General features: G+C 44.1%; 1 protein-coding gene across 1 annotated transcript in view; it reads left to right on the top strand.

Moving 5' to 3' along the window:
• The window catches only part of PCOLCE2 (procollagen C-endopeptidase enhancer 2), a 119,081-nt gene that overhangs the window by 50,141 nt on the left and 50,168 nt on the right, over nt 1-18,772 (top strand). The window contains exons 3-4 of the mRNA XM_077290800.1: nt 13,705-13,960; nt 17,241-17,365. Of these exons, the coding sequence (XP_077146915.1) occupies nt 13,705-13,960; nt 17,241-17,365 (381 nt within the window). The remainder of the gene's footprint in view (nt 1-13,704; nt 13,961-17,240; nt 17,366-18,772) is intronic.

The following is an 18,772-nucleotide window of genomic DNA, read 5'->3' as shown; positions in this document are numbered from 1 at the left end:
CATTGCTTCATCTACTCCCTCTGAGGTTCCGGCATTTTTGTCTGACTATTGTGATGTTTTTGAGGAGCCTAAACTTAGTTCGCTCCCTCCTCACAGGGATTGCGATTGTGCTATAGATTTGATTCCTGGCAGCAAATTTCCTAAAGGTCGTTTGTTCAATCTGTCTGTGCCAGAGCATGCTGCTATGCGAGAGTATATTAAGGAGTCCTTGGAAAAGGGACATATTCATCCATCCTCATCCCCTTTAGGAGCAGGTTTTTTTTTCGTGGGTAAAAAAGATGGTTCCCTGAGGCCTTGTATTGATTATCGGCTGTTGAATAAGATTACAGTCAAATATCAGTATCCTTTGCCACTGTTGACTGATTTGTTTGCTCGTATTAAGGGGGCAAGGTGGTTCTCTAAGATTGACCTTCGGGGTGCGTATAATTTGGTGCGGATTAAGCAGGGAGATGAGTGGAAAACTGCATTTAATACGCCCGAGGGCCATTTTGAGTATCTGGTAATGCCTTTTGGTCTTTCTAATGCCCCTTCAGTCTTTCAGTCCTTTATGCACAATATTTTCCGTGAATATCTGGATAAATTTATGATTGTGTATCTGGATGATATTTTGATTTTTTCCGATGATTGGGAGTCGCATGTTCAACAGGTCAGGAAGGTTTTTCAGGTTTTGCGGGCCAATTCTTTGTTTGTAAAGGGTTCAAAGTGTATTTTTGGGGTTCAGAAGATCTCTTTTTTGGGGTATATTTTTTCCCCTTCTTCTATTGAGATGGATCCTGTCAAGGTTCGGGCTATTTGTGATTGGACGCAACCGACTTCCCTTAAGAGCCTTCAGAAATTCTTGGGCTTTGCTAATTTCTATCGTCGATTTATAACTGGTTTTTCAAGTGTCGTTAAGCCTCTAACGGATTTGACTAAGAAGGGTGCTGATGTTTCCAATTGGTCCTCGGCGGCTGTGGAGGCCTTTCGGGAGCTTAAGCACCGCTTTTCTTCTGCTCCTGTGTTGCGCCAACCTGATGTTTCACTTCCTTTTCAGGTTGAAGTTGATGCTTCAGAGATCGGAGCGGGGGCGGTTTTGTCGCAGAGAAGTTCTGATTGCTCGGTGATGAGACCATGTGCGTTCTTTTCTCGAAAATTCTCGCCCGCCGAGCGAAATTATGATGTTGGTAATCGGGAACTTTTGGCTATGAAGTGGGCCTTTGAGGAGTGGCGTCATTGGCTTGAGGGTGCTAGGCATCAGGTGGTGGTCTTGACTGATCACAAGAATCTGATTTACCTTGAGTCAGCCAGGCGTCTGAATCCTAGACAGGCGCGCTGGTCGTTGTTTTTCTCCCGGTTTAATTTTGTGGTCTCATATCTACCAGGTTCAAAAAATGTGAAGGCAGATGCCCTTTCTAGGAGTTTTGAGCCTGACTCCCCTGGTGATTCTGAGCCTACGGGTATCCTTAAGGATGGGGTGATATTGTCTGCTGTCTCTCCAGACTTGCGACGTGCTTTGCAGGAGTTTCAAGTGGATAGGCCTGATCGTTGTCCGCCTGGGAGACTGTTTGTTCCAGATGAGTGGACCAGTAGAGTCATCTTGGAAGTTCATTCTTCTGTGTTGGCAGGCCACCCTGGAATCTTTGGTACCAGAGATTTGGTGGCCAGGTTCTTCTGGTGGCCTTCCCTGTCTCGGGATGTGCGTACTTTTGTACAGTCTTGTGATGTTTGTGCTCGGGCCAAGCCTTGTTGTTCTCGGGCTAGTGGATTGTTGTTGCCCTTGCCTATTCCGAAGAGGCCTTGGACGCACATCTCTATGGACTTTATTTCGGATCTCCCTGTTTCTCAGAAAATGACCGTCATCTGGGTGGTGTGTGACCGTTTTTCTAAAATGGTTCATTTGATACCCTTGCCCAAGTTGCCTTCTTCATCGGAGTTGGTTCCTCTATTTTTTCAGAATGTGGTTCGTCTACATGGTATCCCGGAAAACATCGTTTCTGACAGGGGATCCCAATTTGTGTCTAGATTTTGGCGGGCGTTCTGTGCCAGGATGGGCATTGATTTGTCTTTTTCGTCTGCTTTCCATCCTCAGACGTATGGCCAGACAGAGCGTACTAATCAGACCTTGGAGACTTATTTGAGGTGTTTTGTGTCTGCTGATCAGGATGACTGGGTCGCCTTTTTGCCGTTGGCGGAGTTTGCCCTTAATAATCGGGCTAGTTCTGCCACTGTGGTTTCTCCTTTCTTCTGCAATTCGGGGTTTCACCCTCGTATTTCATCTGGTCAGGTGGAATCTTCGGATTGTCCTGGAGTGGACACTATGGTGGATAGATTGCACCAGATTTGGAGTCATGTGGTGGACAACTTGAAGTTGTCCCAGGAGAAGACTCAGCAGTTTGCTAATCGTCATCGTCGTGCTGGTAATCGTCTTCGCGTTGGGGACTTGGTGTGGTTATCTTCTCGTTTTGTCCCTATGAAGGTCTCTTCTCCTAAGTTTAAACCTCGGTTCATAGGTCCTTATAAGATTTTGGAGATTCTTAATCCTGTATCGTTTCGTTTGGACCTACCGGCATCTTTCACTATTCATAATGTCTTCCATCGGTCTTTGTTGCGGAGGTACGAGATACCGGTTGTTCCTTCTGTTGAGCCTCCTGCTCCTGTGTTGGTGCAGGGTGAATTGGAGTATGTTGTGGAGAAGATTTTGGACTCTCGCATTTCCAGACGGAGACTTCAATATTTGGTTAAATGGAAGGGATACGGTCAGGAGGATAATTCTTGGGTGACTGCCTCTGATGTTCATGCCTCTGATTTGGTTCGCGCCTTTCATAGGGCTCGTCCTGATCGCCCTGGTGGTTCTCATGAGGGTTCGGTGCCCCCTCCTCAAGGGGGGGATACTGTTGTGGATTCTGTTTGTGGGCTCCCTCTGGTGGCTACTGGTGGTACTGGTTGACTTCTGTCTTCTATCTCCAGTGCACCTGCTCCCATCAGGAAATGGGAGTTTCCTATATAGTCTGGCTTCTCACTCATTTACTTGCCGGCTATCAATGTTACCAGAGCTCCTCTGTTACTTGCTACCTGCTCCAAGTCTGCTGAGTCAGATAAGTTTGATCATTTGTACCTTTTGTCCAGCGTGCATTTATATGAATCTTGCTGCTGGAAGCTCTAGTGAACTGAAATGACCACTCCGGTGTCATGAGTTGATACCGGAGTTTAAAGTCATTTCAGGATGGTATTTTGTAGGGTTTTGAGTTGACCGCGAAGTCCACTTTTGTATTTTCTGCTATCTAGTTAGTGGGCCTCTCTTTGCTGAACCTGTATTCATACTGCGTATGTGTTTTCTTCTTAACTAACCGTCATTATATGTTGGGGGCTACTATTACTTTGGGGTTTTCTCTGGAGGCAAGCCAGGTCTGTGTTTCCTCTATTAGGGGTAGCTAGATCTCCGGCTGGTGCGAGACGTCTAGGGATAAAACGCAGGTACGTTCCCCGGCCACTGGTAGTTGTGCGTTAGGTTCAGCATCGCGGTCAGCTTAGATTCCATCTTCCTAGAGCTAGTCCTGTTTTTGCCCATGTCCCTGCCATTGGGAATCATGACAGGTAAGGCGGTCATGAGTCATGTGGAGCAGAGAAAAGCCATTACACATCACACTGGTAACTCTTCCTTTCATATAAAATAATGTCTGGAGGAAGCTTATCATGCAGTTCAATGTCTGGCCCATAGTCCAGAATGGCCGTACTGGGCCCCTGGCCCTCAAGGGACGCCAACATGACGGGGTAGCGTGGGAATGTTAGGAGCCTTTAGGTTATTGGGGCAATGCGGGGTTAAATTTGGGTTTATGCAGCTTTTGAAAAGAAGGGGAGTGTGTTAGCCTGGGAGGGGGCGGGACTGGAGGATGGGAGGTGGGACACAATGATTGGACGCCGAAAAGTCCGCCATTCTTTGGAGGTAACCGTTATAGTTACCTCATTCTTAGAAAGCGGACGAAGCTCCCACCCACCCTTCCCTTTATTTTTTGCAGGTGAAACTGGCATCTAATTTGGGTTTAGCAGAGAGAAGTTGAAATATGTCATGGCAGTGTGGCAGGGGAGGGAGGTCCTCGAAGTTGGTGAAAAGTGGGACTGGTGGATTGTAAGGGGGGGGGATCTCTAGTGGTCCTGGACTCCCCTAAAGTGGATTCGAGTGGATGTGGTAGATCATCCCGTGGAAGGGATGATTAAAGGGTTTGGTAGTCGGTTGGTTTGGCCGGATTTGGTCATTATCTGCCCCCGAGCTGCTGGTGCGTAGAGGCTGGGGGTAAGACTAAGCCTGGAGGCCAAGGTTAAACATCTTTGCATATATGTTGTGTTATTTTTGAGGCTTCGAGGACCACCCCTCCTCGGGAGGGGGGATATTATTGAAATGTTTGTAATTTTATGTTTAATAAAAAGGCTGCTGTGGCCATTTAATCCAAAATCAGTATCATGTCAGTTATTTGGGTTTTAGTTTGATTGTTAAGTTTTTAATAAGTCAGGTGTATCCTTTTTTAAAGTGAAAAAAGGGGGGGGGGGTGTTTTAGGCTGATGGTAAGGCGGTCATGAGTCACGTGTACCCCTCACGTCATGAATAGTTCATCCACATACAGGTACTTCTCACAAAATTAGAATATCATCAAAAAATTAATTTATTTCAGTTCGTCAATACAAAAAGTGAAACTCATATATTATATAGAGTCATTACCTTTGCAGGTGTTTTCTGTTAATTTTTCTAATTTACTGAGATAATGACTTTTTGGTTTTCATTGGCTATAAGCCATAATCATCAACATTAACAGAAATAATAAACACTTGAAACAGATCACTCTGTTTGTAATGACTCTATATAATATATGAGTTTCACTTTTTGATGATATTCTAATTTTGTCAGAAGCCCCTGTATAAGAAGCATGTGGATTTCTCTGGAATAAGACATCAGGTCACAGATATCAAGGTATCATTTTATTCAGCTTCCTATAACCTACATGCCCATATAGACGGCTGAGGAGGGTTGATCCTAATGACAGATTCCCTTTAAGCTTTATTTTTTTCTGAATGGCAGGAATGTTACTGAGAAAGACGTCCTGGCTGCAATTGTGCAGCCAGGCTCTACTTCATTCTACCTGTGAAATGAGTAGCGTGAATCAGGTAACCACTACTCTTTAAAAGGGTTTTTTAAATTGTATGAAGTTATATTTTGATAGGATATGCCATCACTTTATCATTGGTGGGGGGGGTCTGACCTGTCAAGATTCACACTGATTCTGAGAATGAATGGGCATAGCAGTATATAATCATCACTGGTTTTTTTGCATAGTGGCACCCTCTCGATCCAAGCCCTCTTCTCATTCTCAGGATCATAGCAAATTCCAGTGGTTGGACCACCGTGCCTCCCAACTTTTACAGAAAAGAAAGAGGAACAAATCATGCTGTATGCAATTTTGACCACGTCCCTAGCCAGTCCCATTTACCATTTATTTTGACAATGGCATTAGGAGATGTCAGAGGGGCACTGGCAGTGAGGAACATTTAGTAGACTCCCAAGAATTCAGGACATAGACCCAAAGCAAGCACTGCCTGCTGTATATGGGACAGTTGGAACTAGAGATGAGTGGATCGACTCTCGGGACTCTGGTTCAGTGTCCAGTTCAGTAGTATCTGGTGACTGAACAGGAGGATTGCGAATCTCTTACCTTAAGGCATCCTCGGCATGCCTTTTGATTAGCCAGGGCTGGTGTGACGTCATCTGTAAGTCATGCTCATCTCTAGTTTTTTTTTTTTTTTGTTCATTCGTTCATAGTTGTTGCAGCCAAAATGTTCTTTTTTTTATGAAAGCTTCAATATATGATATCTGGCTTTTTGGTATCTGTAAGGCCATGTTCACGTTGCATAAATACTGTGGTTTTTTGTCTTCTGCAGGTGACTGCTCCAAATTACGAAATAACAACCTTGTCTGATTAATGCACTTTTGCTATATATTTTTATGTGTTTTACCCTTATATGATTCAATTTTTTGTTGCAGATGTGAAGAAACACTTTTAATGTGTTTTTATAGTAGAGAAAAGCTTTGATTCGGCAGTAAAATAAAATAGGCTCCACATAGTAGAAGCTTAAAGAGAAAAAAAGCAAACCTCCCAGATGAGCAGCCGTCAGTGTCACAGTGGGCGCAGTTTTCAAGAAATCACATCCACTTTGCTAGGACTGTTAAACATAGACTACATTTCTGTGCAGAAAAAGCAGCACTAACAACGCAACATTTAAGCTAGATGTGAACACAGCCTAAATATCCAAGCGAAGTGGATGTGATTTCATTAGCTTCTATGTAGAGCCTGAAAATAATACATGTAAAAAAAAGCTGTAGCAGTTTTAAATGCAGAATCAAAGCTTTTCTGTATTATTAAAAAAGCATAAAAAATGCTGTTCTACGTATGCAACAAAAATGCATCAAAAGGGGAAAAGGCATAAAAGAAGTGCAGCAAACACACAATAGTATATCAGAGAAGTTTGTTATTGCATTGTGTGATGCAGACACTTGCAAAAAACATACAAAAAAAGTACAGAAAACGCAGCGTTTGCGCTACTTTCTGTTTACATTTTTTAAATGGTTTTATTATGTAACTTACAAATCACCTTAAATAATCTTATCACTGTGTTGTGCGGATTGTTCCGATTACATGGGCATCAAATGTCTGTGTTATTTGATAGTTTGTGATGTTTATTTATTTCTTTTTATTTTTTTAAAGCGCATTAAAAAACAAATATATATATATATATATATATATCTATATAAATATATATATTTCATCATTTTTTAGTATTTTTCAGCAAGAAAAAATCTGACTTATTTTCCCTCTAAAACAACAGGGACATAGAAATACACTAATGTATGCAGATGTATCTCTATGTACCAATCTATGTATAATCTGTCGGTGTATTTAGAGCCTGCAATGCAGATTCAAATACGGAAAATCCCCCCAATCATGTTAGTGTAAGCTGTTGCTCATTGCTTTAGCTGCTGCGTACAATGATACATGTTGTGGTTTCAATCCCCGGGTAGACCAGATCACAAGAAGAGAAAATTCAATTTTTGCAACTGGCTTTCATTATTTTTTAGTTATCTTATAGAAAAAAAAATAAGACTTTTATTTTCCCTCTACAATTCAGGGACATGTAAATACACTCCTATGTACAGATGTAACTGGAGCGCCCCGTTAGGGCTAGGGGTACTCGGTACCGGGTCTGGTGTTCACAGGGGGATGTCACGGTGGCTGACGCGGTCCGTGGCCCTGGGACGTCCGTATAAAAGGGAAAGGTCTTTAAAGGGATAAGGTTTATGTTCGTGACAGTAAAGCCCTCCAAAGGCACACGGGAAAAGCGAGCGACGCGTTTCGATCCGAAAAGATCTTTATCCAAGCTTGGATAAAGATCCTTTCGGATCGAAAAGCGTCGCTCGCTTTTCCCATGTGCCTTTGGAGGGCTTTACAGCCACTGCTTTTAAACAGGATTTCATAAAGTTACAAAGCCTGAATTTTATCATGGAGCTGAAACAAGTTTTTTGTTTTCCTTGGATTTGACCTAGTTGATCAGCGTGGAGTTCCGTGCACCTGCGGTGGTTGCTTGGTGAGCTGGCCTTTTTCCTTTATTTTCCTTATGTTCGTGACACCACCTGTGGTATTTGGTCAGGGTGACCGACGCTGCTTTAAGGGGTCCGCTGGGGTGATGTTATGGCAGCTAGATGATATAACTTCCCACAGGTGAAGTGTATCCCCAGGGCTTCCCGGTGTATAGATGGTGAATGGTGAGTGGCACAGAGAAGAACGAGGAGACATGGTTGTAGTCTCTTTACCTTTACTGAAGACTTCAGCATCCACAGTCCAGAGCACCAGACCACAGGGCAGGCAGAGTCCGGCCGGTTTGGAGGCAAGTCCAGGTGGAGAACAAAAGCCTTTCCTCTAGCACCGTGGTGGTGTAGTCCCTTACTGCTAAGCTTCTCATTCTCATAAGGTCCTCACAGATGTAATCTCTCTCTGTCCCGCAGATTGGATATGACATACCCATATGATTGGTGACTTGAGGCGGTTTATGGGGACTCTAGCATGCCCCAGCCTCTAAGGTTGTCACGTGCCTTCTGGGTGTTAGGTCGGACAGGTAACGTAGAGTTCAGCTGTCCTGCCGGTCTCTGATGTAAATCATAGAGGTCCTTACAACCTCGGTGTTCCGGCTACCGGTCTCTGCGCCTCAGAAGGAGGTAGCCTCCTCGGGGCTGATCCCCTCCTGATATCCTCTCCTGTGCTTCCTCTCCTGCACGCTCGCTGCAAACAATTCGTCCTTCAAATGTCTCTTTCTGGGAGCTGCAGCTCTGTGGGCATGCACAGCTCCTTGGACCCTCTGTCCTCCTCAGACGGATGTCTGGAACTGACTGTGTCAGGAACTGACTCCTGTCTGGAACTAACTCATTTTCCCTACAGACTACCAGTTATATATATATGGGGAGTCACCTAGTAAGTAGGATCAAAAGCTCCCCCTGTTGGCCTGGAGTGTGAAATGTTGCATGTTTGTGGTACCTGGATGCAGTTATCCTTCCTTGCCTCCAAACGTAGCATCACTCTCCCCGGGGAATAAAGCAATACCACTGTGATGACCAGGACCCTGGAGCGCCACATAACTCCATCTAAGGGCTCATACTCACTTGCGCGAAACTCGGATGAGTCTCGCATGTTAATACCCTGCGCTGCTGCCAGCACTCAGATCGGAGCGTGCGGCCGCATAGGAATACATGCAGCTGTATGCTACGCTCCTCTGTGCCAGGTGCAGTGCCGGGTATTGCCATGCGAGACTCATCCGAGTTTTGCGCAAGTATGAGCCCTAACAGTGTAATCTGCATGTGGGTTCAGAGCCTGCAATGCAGCTTCAAGTATAGAAAATCCTCCAATGCATGTCAGGATAGGCTTTGGCTCATAGCTTTAGCTGCTGCCTGCAATGATGTAGGCTGTGGTTCCTGGGGAGATCAGATCTCAAGAAAAGAAGAAAATAGTTTATTTCATTGATGTAAGCTGCTGGCCCCACCCTACAAGGATGAGAGAAGACTTTGCACTGAAAGAGTGAGTGGAAATCGGGATAATCCCTTTGAATTCTGGATAGCACGATTGGGAGCTATGGGACCACTACCAATGTAGTGGCATAGTGTATCCTAGTGAAAGTCAGGACAGTTCCACAGAATACTGGACAGGACTGTTGGGAGCTATGGGACCACCACCAATGTAGTGGCATAGTGTATCTGTAGAAGGATAAGTTTCCCCCTAAAATAATTAACCTTATAGTTATCAATGGAGGAACTCTCCTTACACCTCTATTGAGGTCGTCCGATATTAACTATTATTGCCGGACTTGATTATTAATAATTAATATCCACTAAATATGCCTCAACGTTATCTTTTCCTTATACTATATACTAACTGAGACAAAACGGTGTAAAAATAAAGAATATTTACTACACCCACACAAGTCTGCAGTCTATAACATACATATATATTTATACCTAAGCTGGCGACTATAAATATAAATAAATATATATATATATATACAAAGGTGTAAAGTATATAAAAGCTATCACCTGCGCTGTAAAAGTGAAAGTGAAACTAAACACATGACAAATTGCTGCTTGCACAAAAGGAAAAAGAACAGGGGTATGCAAATACACAAGTCTGAGAACAATACAGCAGTGCCAGTCACAGTGGGGACCTTCACTATGTCTCAAACAGAGAGATACTTAGCACACACACACACTTACTGAGTAGATCTGTAGTGATGATTCAGCGTGGCTACACTTGCTCCCAAGGAGTGTTCAGTAGTCGGTCCAGCAAAGACGTGCAGCTGGGAGGTAGTGTGAGGGCTTTCACCCGCTGCAATCCTCCTCACTGGCCACGGGAAGTTGGACAAAACAGGCAGGCAGTTTTGTCCAACTTCCCGTGGCCAGTGAGGAGGATTGCAGCGGGTGAAAGCACGTCTTTGCTGGACCGACTACTGAACACTCCTTGGGAGCAAGTGTAGCCACGCTGAATCATCACTACAGACCCTGTTCCTTCACCAGCAGCTCAGGTTTTTAGATTGTTCCCCCTTTTCTTCTTTTTAATTAGTGTAGCGCCAGTGTGCATTTACTTTAAACTATATATATATATATATATATATATATATATATACACTAGATGGTGGCCAGATTCTAACGCATCGGGTATTCTAGAATATGCATGTCCACGTAGTATATTGCACGGTCCACGTAGTATATTGGTCAGACACGTAGTATATTGCCCAGTGACGTAGTATATTGCCCAGGTACGTAGTATATTGCCCAGCTGCGTAGTATATTGCCCAGTGACGTAGTATATTGCCCAGTGACTTAGTATATTGCCCAGCTACGTAGTATATTGCCCAGCCACGTAGTATATTGCCCAGCCACGTAGTATATTGCCCAGCCACGTAGTATATTGCCCAGCCACGTAGTATATTGCTCAGCCACGTAGTGTATTGCTCAGTGACGTATTATATTGCCCAGTGACTTAGTATATTGCCCAGTGACGTAGTATATTGCCCAGCCACGTAGTATATTGGCCAGCCACGTAGTATATTGGCCAGCCACGTAGTATATTGCCCAGCCATGTAGTATATTGCCCAGCCACGTAGTATATTGCCCAGTGACGTAGTATATTGCCCAGCGACGTCGTATATTGCCCAGCCATGTAGTATATTGTCCAGCCACGTAGTATATTGCTCAGTGATGTATCATACAGCACAGAGCCACGCAGTATATTGCACAGCGATGTAGTATACAGCACAGAGCCACGTAGTATATTGCCCAGCCACATAGTATATTGCCTAGCCACGTATGTCACAGGTTAAAAAATAAAAAATAAACATACTCACCTTCCGATCCGAGGGCCCCTTGTAGTTCTAACATAACTCACCATACTTGTAGTTCTGTCGCCTGTGCGAGGTACAGGCGGCAGCTTCCGGTCCCAGCCTGCTCGCGCAGGCGCGTAGGGCCTGTGATGACGTCGCGGTCACATGACTGTGACGTCACGGCAGGTCCTGCTCTCGCAGACGCGCAGGGCCTGTGATGACGTTGCGGTCACATGACCGTGACGTCACGGCAGGTCCTTCTGCCAGACCATCCGTGAAAACGGAACGTGCCGGTTGCATCGCGAGGAGCGGGAAAGGCGGCGTAGGTGAGTATATAATCATTTTTTATTTTTTTTATTATTTTTAACATTAGATGGTTTTACTATTGATGCTGCATAGGCTGCGTCAATAGTAAAAAACTTGGTCACACAGGGTTAATAGCAGCGGTAACGGAGCGCGTTACCCGCGGCATAACGCGGTCCGTTACCGCCTGCATTAACCCTGTGTGAGCGGTGAGCGGAGGGGTGTATGCGGGCGCCGGGCAGTGAGTGCGGGGAGTAAGGAGCGGCCATTTTCTTCCGGACTGTGCGCGTCGCTGATTGGTCACAGCAGCCATGACATGCAGCTGGCGAGACCAATCGGCGAACGAATAACCGTTACAGACAGAAGGACAGACGGAAGTGACCCTTAGACAATTATATAGTAGATATATATATGTATATTGTGTGTATATATATATACTGTATATATATATATATATATATATATATATATATATATATAGTACAGACCCAAAGTTTGGACACACCTTCTCATTTAAAGATTTTTCTGTATTTTCATGACTATGAAAATTGTGCATTCACACTGAAGGCATCAAAACTATGAATTACCACATGTGGAATTATATACTTGACAAAAAAGTGTGCTGAACAGCTGAAATTATGTCTTATATTCTAGGTTCTTCAAAGTAGCCACCTTTTGCTTTGATGACTGCTTTGCACACTCTTGGCATTCTCTTGATGAGCTTCAAGAGGTAGTCACCGGGAATGGTCTTCTAACAATCTTGAAGGAGTTCCTAGAGATGCTTAGCACTTGTTGGCCCTTTTGCCTTCACTCTGTGGTCCAGTTCACCCCAAACCATCTCGATTAGGTTCAGGTCTAGTGACTGTGGAGGCCAGGTCATCTGGCGTAGCACCCCATCACTCTTCTTCTTGGTCAAATAGCCCTTACACAGCCTGGGGGTGTGTTTGGGGTAATTCTCCTGTTGAAAAATATATGATGGTCCAACTAAACGCAAACCGGATAAAATAGCAAGCCGCTGCAAAATGCTGTGGTAGCCATGCTGGTTCAGTATGCCTTCAATTTTGAATAAATCCCCAACAGTGTCACCAGCAAAGCACCGCCACACCATCACACCTCTTCCTCCATGCTTCACGGTGGGAACCAGGCATGTAGAGTCCATCTGTTCACATTTTCTGCGTCGCACAAAGACACGGTGTTTGGAACCAAAGATCTCAAATTTGGACTCATCAGACCAAAGCACAGATTTCCACTGGTCTAATGTCCATTCCTTGTGTTCTTTAGCCCAAACAAGTCTCTTCTGCTTGTTGCCTGTCCTTAGCAGTGGTTTCCTAGCAGCTATTTTACCATGAAGGCCTGCTGCACAAAGTCTCCTCTTAACAGTTGTTGTAGAGATGTGTCTGCTGCTAGAACTCTGTGTGGCATTGACCTGGTCTCTAATCTGAGCTGCTGTTAACCTGCGATTTCTGAGGCTGGTGACTCGGATAAACTTATCCTCAGAAGCAGAGGTGACTCTTGGTCTTCCTTTCCTCGGGCGGTCCTCGTGTGAGCCAGTTTCTTTGTAACGCTTGATGGTTTTTCATATCGAGAAGTTGTGATTCAAGCCTAGCAACCAGCTTTTCTCTGTCCACATGATACTGATCGTTCTCTGCCAGTTGTGTCTGTAAGGCACACACTCTCTGCACATTAGTCACACAACACTGGCAGTGGAAATTTGGGGATTCTTACACAGGGATTCCTCATAAACACAGATCAGTTTTGCAAACATCTGAAGTCGTTTACTTGACTTATTCAAGACCGACCGTCTGTCTATGTACATGCTATCATGCCCACATGCTTGTTCCAATAGGGCAGACCACAGCAATTCTCTTCGGTGATAATAGTTAATATCAGACCTCAATAGAGGTGTAAGGAGAGTTCCTCCATTGATAACTATAAGGTTAATTATTTTAGGGGGAAACTCATCCTTCTACAGTATCCTAGTGGAAGTCAGGACAGCTCCACAGAATACTGGACAGGACTGTCGGGAGCTATGAGACCATACCCGATGTGATGGCATAGTGTATCCTAGTTATATACCATCTCATTACAAGATTAAATAACCTCTTTAAATGGAGTAGACTGATGTGAATAATTTCTTTTAATTTGAATGGTCGCCCTACAATAAGCAGATGGCAGCATATCTTGCTGCTACTATCCAGTGATAAGCCTGAATCTGGCGGTAAGTGTTCAGCTCCCCTGCAGCGCCATCATAGGGGAAATAAAGCATTAAATGCTGTATATTACATATGTATTACATCTGCAGTACCAGGACGTTAAAGGTCCTCCAGCTCTTTGGAGATGCTCTGTATAGCTGTTCCTGGCCCAGATTATAGGTGGACAGGTTTACGCTTCTATTACCACAGAATTCTGTCATAGGTTATTTGACCTAGGATTTATTTTACTTTCAAGTTCAGAGTTCATCTGCCATAAATCTTCTGTAGTTGGTTGCATCCATCTGTATTGCATTATTTTTTACAGGTACCTGAGGGTAAGGTTGTTGTCCTTTCTTTCCGCTTTATTGATTTGGAGAATGACAATCTATGCCGATATGACTTTGTGGATGTTTATAATGGACATGCTAATGGACAACGCATCGGAAGATTCTGTGGCACGTTTAGACCAGGCGCTCTTGTATCAAACAGCAATAAGATGTTGGTCCAGATGGTGTCAGATGCTAACACAGCAGGGAATGGCTTTATAGCAATGTATTCCGCAGCTGCGCCCAATGAAAGAGGTATTGTATAATATTCCTTACACTAGATACCTATTCACTATTGTCTCTATGCCTATAGGTCCTGAATTAAAATGAATATTGTGTTTTTAATTTATAACTTCCCTCTTTCCTTTTAATTTGTCATACTCTCTTACTTTGTTGCTCAAAGAAAATTTCCAAAAAGTTTTCTTTCCTAAACTGATTACCTGGTAACATGGGGGCAAGGAGAACACAACAGCAACTAGGACTAGTGTAACAAGTGCAGTGTATAGCTGGAGTTTAGCCACATGGGTGTTATGTCTCCTGAAAAAGGGAATGGTTTGACATAAAGACAGCAGGATAACAGTAGTCAAAACCAAGTTTGGATGCTGACAACAAGGCAGTCATCAGAAGAATATATAAGCTGGGTCAAGATCAAGTTACATGGGCCAAAAGCCACCAACTAGATCACCAAGAGTCAGGAAGTTAGTCTTAACAGCTTAGAGCTGTCACTGATAGCTTATTGCCTCCATAGCTTCACTCCACGACACAGACACTGCCACTAGTTTCTACAGTGCCACTCTCACTTCAGCCATCGACTCGGTCGCCCCTGTAATACATAGCAGAGTGCAACGAATCAGTAGACAACCCTGGCACAATAACATCACTAAAAAGCTTCGGCAAGTATCCAGAATTGCAGAACGATGTTGGAAGAAAATGCATTCACAAGATGATTTCACTGCACTCAAACAAGCAACACTCGCATTCAAATCAGCTCTCACCTCTGCTAAACAGGCCTGTTTCACATCCCTCCTATCTTCTTTACCCCACAACCCCAAACAGTTGTTCAAGACCTTTAACTCCCTCCTGCCTGGGACAACTCATAAAGTCATAAAGTCCTATAGCTTCCAGTACCATCTATATGCTGATGACACTCAGATCTACCTCTCTGGCTCAGATGTCACCTCTCTGCTGTCCAGAATCCCAGAGTGTCTATCAGCCATATCCTCCTTCTTCTCCTCTCGCTTCCTCAAACTCAATGTGGACAAAACCAAACAAATTATCTTTCCTCCATCTTGCACATCTTCCCTACCTGATCTATCTATCACAATAAATGAATTCACACATTCCCTCGTCCAGGTAATCCACTGCCTCGGAGAAACCCTGGACTCTGCCCTGTCCTTGAAACCGCACATCCAAGCTCTTGCCACCTCCTGTCGCCTCCAGCTCAAAAATATTTCCAGAATCCGTCCTTTCCTCAACCCTCACTTTACCAAAATGCTTGTGCATGCCCTAATCATCTCTTGCCTCGACTACTGCAACATCCTCCTTTGTGGGCTACCCTCTAACACTCTCGCACCCCTTCAGTCCGTCCTTAACTCTGCTGCCCGACTAATTAATCTCTCTCCTCGCTACACTCCTGCTTCCCCTCTTTGCAAATCCTTTCACTGGCTCCCAATTTCCCAGTGTATCCACTTTAAACTACTAACACTGACCTACAAAGCCATCCATAACCTTTCTCCTCCGTATATTTCCATACTAATCTCTCAATACCTTCCCTCGCGTAATCTCCGGTCCTCCCAAGACCTCCTTCTCTCCTCCACGCTTATTCGCTCCTCATCCAATCGCCTCCAAGACTTCTCCTGAATATCCCCCATCCTCTAGAATTCTGTGCCCCAACACATCCAGTTATCCACCACATTTGGCTCCTTCAAGCGGAACCTGAAAACCCATCTCTTTAAAGAAGCTTACAGCCTGTAAAGACCACACGGCCACCTCAACACCATTGGAGCTACTGCAACCCCAAACCTACTGTCTCCTTCCCCATAATCCTGTAGAATGTAAGCCCGCAAGGGCAGGGTCCTCTCCCCTCTGTATCAGTCTGCCATTGTTAGTTTGTTTACTGTAAGTAATATTTGTATTTTGAAGTAACCCTGTCTCATGTACAGCACCATGGAATTAATGGTGTTGTATAAATTAACTAGATGTGGCCTGATTCTAACGCATCTGGTATTCTAGAATATTCATGTCCACGTAGTATATTGCCCAGTGACGTAGTATATTGCCCAATGACGTAGTATATTGCCCAGTGACGTAGTATATTGCCCAGTGACGTAGTATATTGCACAGCCACGTAGTATATAGCCCAGTTACGTAGTATATTGCCCAGTTACGTAGTATATTGCCCGGTGACGTAGTATATTGCCCAGTTACGTAGTATACAGCACAGAGCCATGTAGTATATTGCCCAGTTACATAGTATACAGCACAGAGCCACGTAGTATATTGCACAGCGACGTAGTATACAGCAAAGAGCCACGTAGTATATTGCACAGCGACGTAGTATACAGCAAAGAGCCACATAGTATATTGCCCAGTTACGCAGTATATTGCCCAGTTACATAGTATATTGCCCAGCCACGTAGTATATTGCCCAGTGATGTAATATATTGCCCAGCCACGTAGTATATTGCCCAGTTACATAGTAGTAGTTCTCGCGCAGGCGTGCAGGGCCTGTGATTACGTCGCGGTCACATGACCGTGACGTCATAGGAGGTCCTTCTCGCGCAGGCACGCAGGGCCTGTGATGACGTCGCAGTCACATGACCGTGATGTCATGGCAGGTCCTTGTCGCACACCAACCTTAGCACAGGAACCTGCCGCTTGCATGGACCAGTCACCGGAGCGTCGGAAAGGTGGCGGAAGGTGAGTATATAATGATTTGTTATTTTTTTTATTATTTTTAACATTAAATGTTTTTACTATTGAGGCTGCATAGGCAGCCTTAATAGTAAAAATTTGGTCACACAGGGTTAATAGCGGCGGTAACGGAGTGAGTTACCCGTGGCATAACGCGGTCCGTTACCGCTGGCATTAACCCTGTGTGAGCCGTGACTGCGGGGAGTATGGAGCGGGCGCTGGGCACTGACTGCAGGGGAGTAGGGAGGGACTAATCAGACTGTGACCGTCGCTGATTGGTCGCGGCAGCCATGACAGGCAGCTGGCGAGACCAATCAGCGACTTGGGTTCCATGACAGACAGAGGCCGCGACCAATGAATATCCATGACAGAAAGAAAGACAGACAGAAGGACAGACAGACAGACGGAAGTGACCCTTAGACAATTATATAGTAAATAATAATAATAATAAGAAGAAATAATAATAAATGCCAAAGGCAAATGTAAAGTGTGTTCACGTTATTTCTTTTGGCTTTCATTGTACATGAAGCACAAGATGTACAGTTCTGTGGATGTCCAAAGGTGGCCAAATAATAGGATGCTTAATTCAGCCTAAAATCCTAACTGACCAATATAATTGCAGGTGATCAGTACTGTGGAGGCCGTTTAGACAAACCTTCTGGAAGCTTTAAAACACCCAACTGGCCAGATCGGGATTATCCTGCTGGAGTTACTTGTTCATGGCATATTGTAGCTCCAAAACATCAGGTGAGACAAGAAAATAATCACTATGGTATAGTTCTTACCGTTACCCCTATCACCTTTCTTGCTAATGATTAAGAGTCTGTGTTAAAATGAATTGTGGTCCAACACCTGGTATCACCAACACAGATCAGCTGTTACTTGCTGATCCACAGTACCTCGCCGCCTCCCTGTATAATAATTGTCTGCACTTATAGTGTGAGCATGTTTGGCCCTTGCCAGTATGTGTGCGCACATTGGAGGTTTCAGTTGAGGCAGTGTTTCATCTGGGCAAGCATGCGCTGTCAATCAACATATAGAAAGGCTTGGAGGCATGCTAATGCAGAGGGGCCACTGTGTTCTCAGCGCTTGGCAATGCCAAGGATGCACCCTATTTTCATATTGAAATATATTGCATTTTATAGACAGAAAAGGCAATTGTTAAAATACAAATGGTATGTTTTTTATAGGCACTAAGTCTCGCACGTAATTGGATGTTAAGTTTAATTTGCTTTTTTGTGGGAGGGGGTCACAGACTCCTGTTAGGATTGCCTATTATTTTACTTTGCTTGTGGTAGTCTTTCAGTCCTCTATAAGCTTCAGAAACTGTAAGCCATTTAACACCACAGATATTAATTTAAAAGGGGTTTGTCATCATAAGTTGATTATTAAAACAAATCACAGGTGCTCAGTGCACCCTTGGCAAGGCCAAACCGTTCAGTGCACCTTTCCATCTACTCGTTTTCCATCTATCTCTGCCATACTTTGGCTACTGTAAAGCCAAAATGCCAGTCAAGGAAGGTGAAGGTGGAGAGAGAAGGGAAAACAAGTACGGTAGTTGGGAAGAGGCACCAAACTTTTTTTTTCACAAAAAGAATGTATTGCACGCATGTGCTTGGTTTTAACAGTCATATTGCGTGACTGACTCCCTTTAAGTAAGATTTGCTAATCCTGTCTAATATTTAGACAGCTTAAAAAATGCACACAGGTGGCTAATGCTGGATGATAAATTAATACACTTAGGGCTCAATTAATTAAGACTGGCATTTTGCATGCCAGTCTTAATGAAGTGACCAGTTCAGTGAAATGTGCCTAATTCATTAAGATAAATACACAAGGCCTGCCAATGAAATTAGACAAACCACCAGAATGTATAGTTCAAAATTAAACAACCTTTATTATTACAATGATAAAACCAAATATTGGTTCAACACCAAAAATAAAAAAATGCCTCCGATCGTAATGAACAGGGCTCAAGCGAACCCCCACATAATGCCTAATAAATTAACACACAAATAGTATATGTCATAATGGCTATGCATTAAGAGGTGCATGCAGGTATGGACTGGGGCTGAAATTCAGCCCTGGCATTTGAAATCACACAGGCCCATGCTGTCCCCATCCCCAAGCATCAGATGGGATATTTTACTAATA

The sequence above is a fragment of the Ranitomeya variabilis genome, chromosome 2 (assembly GCF_051348905.1).
Source record: "Ranitomeya variabilis isolate aRanVar5 chromosome 2, aRanVar5.hap1, whole genome shotgun sequence".
Classification (NCBI taxonomy): Eukaryota; Metazoa; Chordata; class Amphibia; order Anura; family Dendrobatidae; genus Ranitomeya; species Ranitomeya variabilis.
Note: the sequence above shows the minus strand (reverse complement) of the source record. Positions and strands in the feature narration are given on the sequence as shown.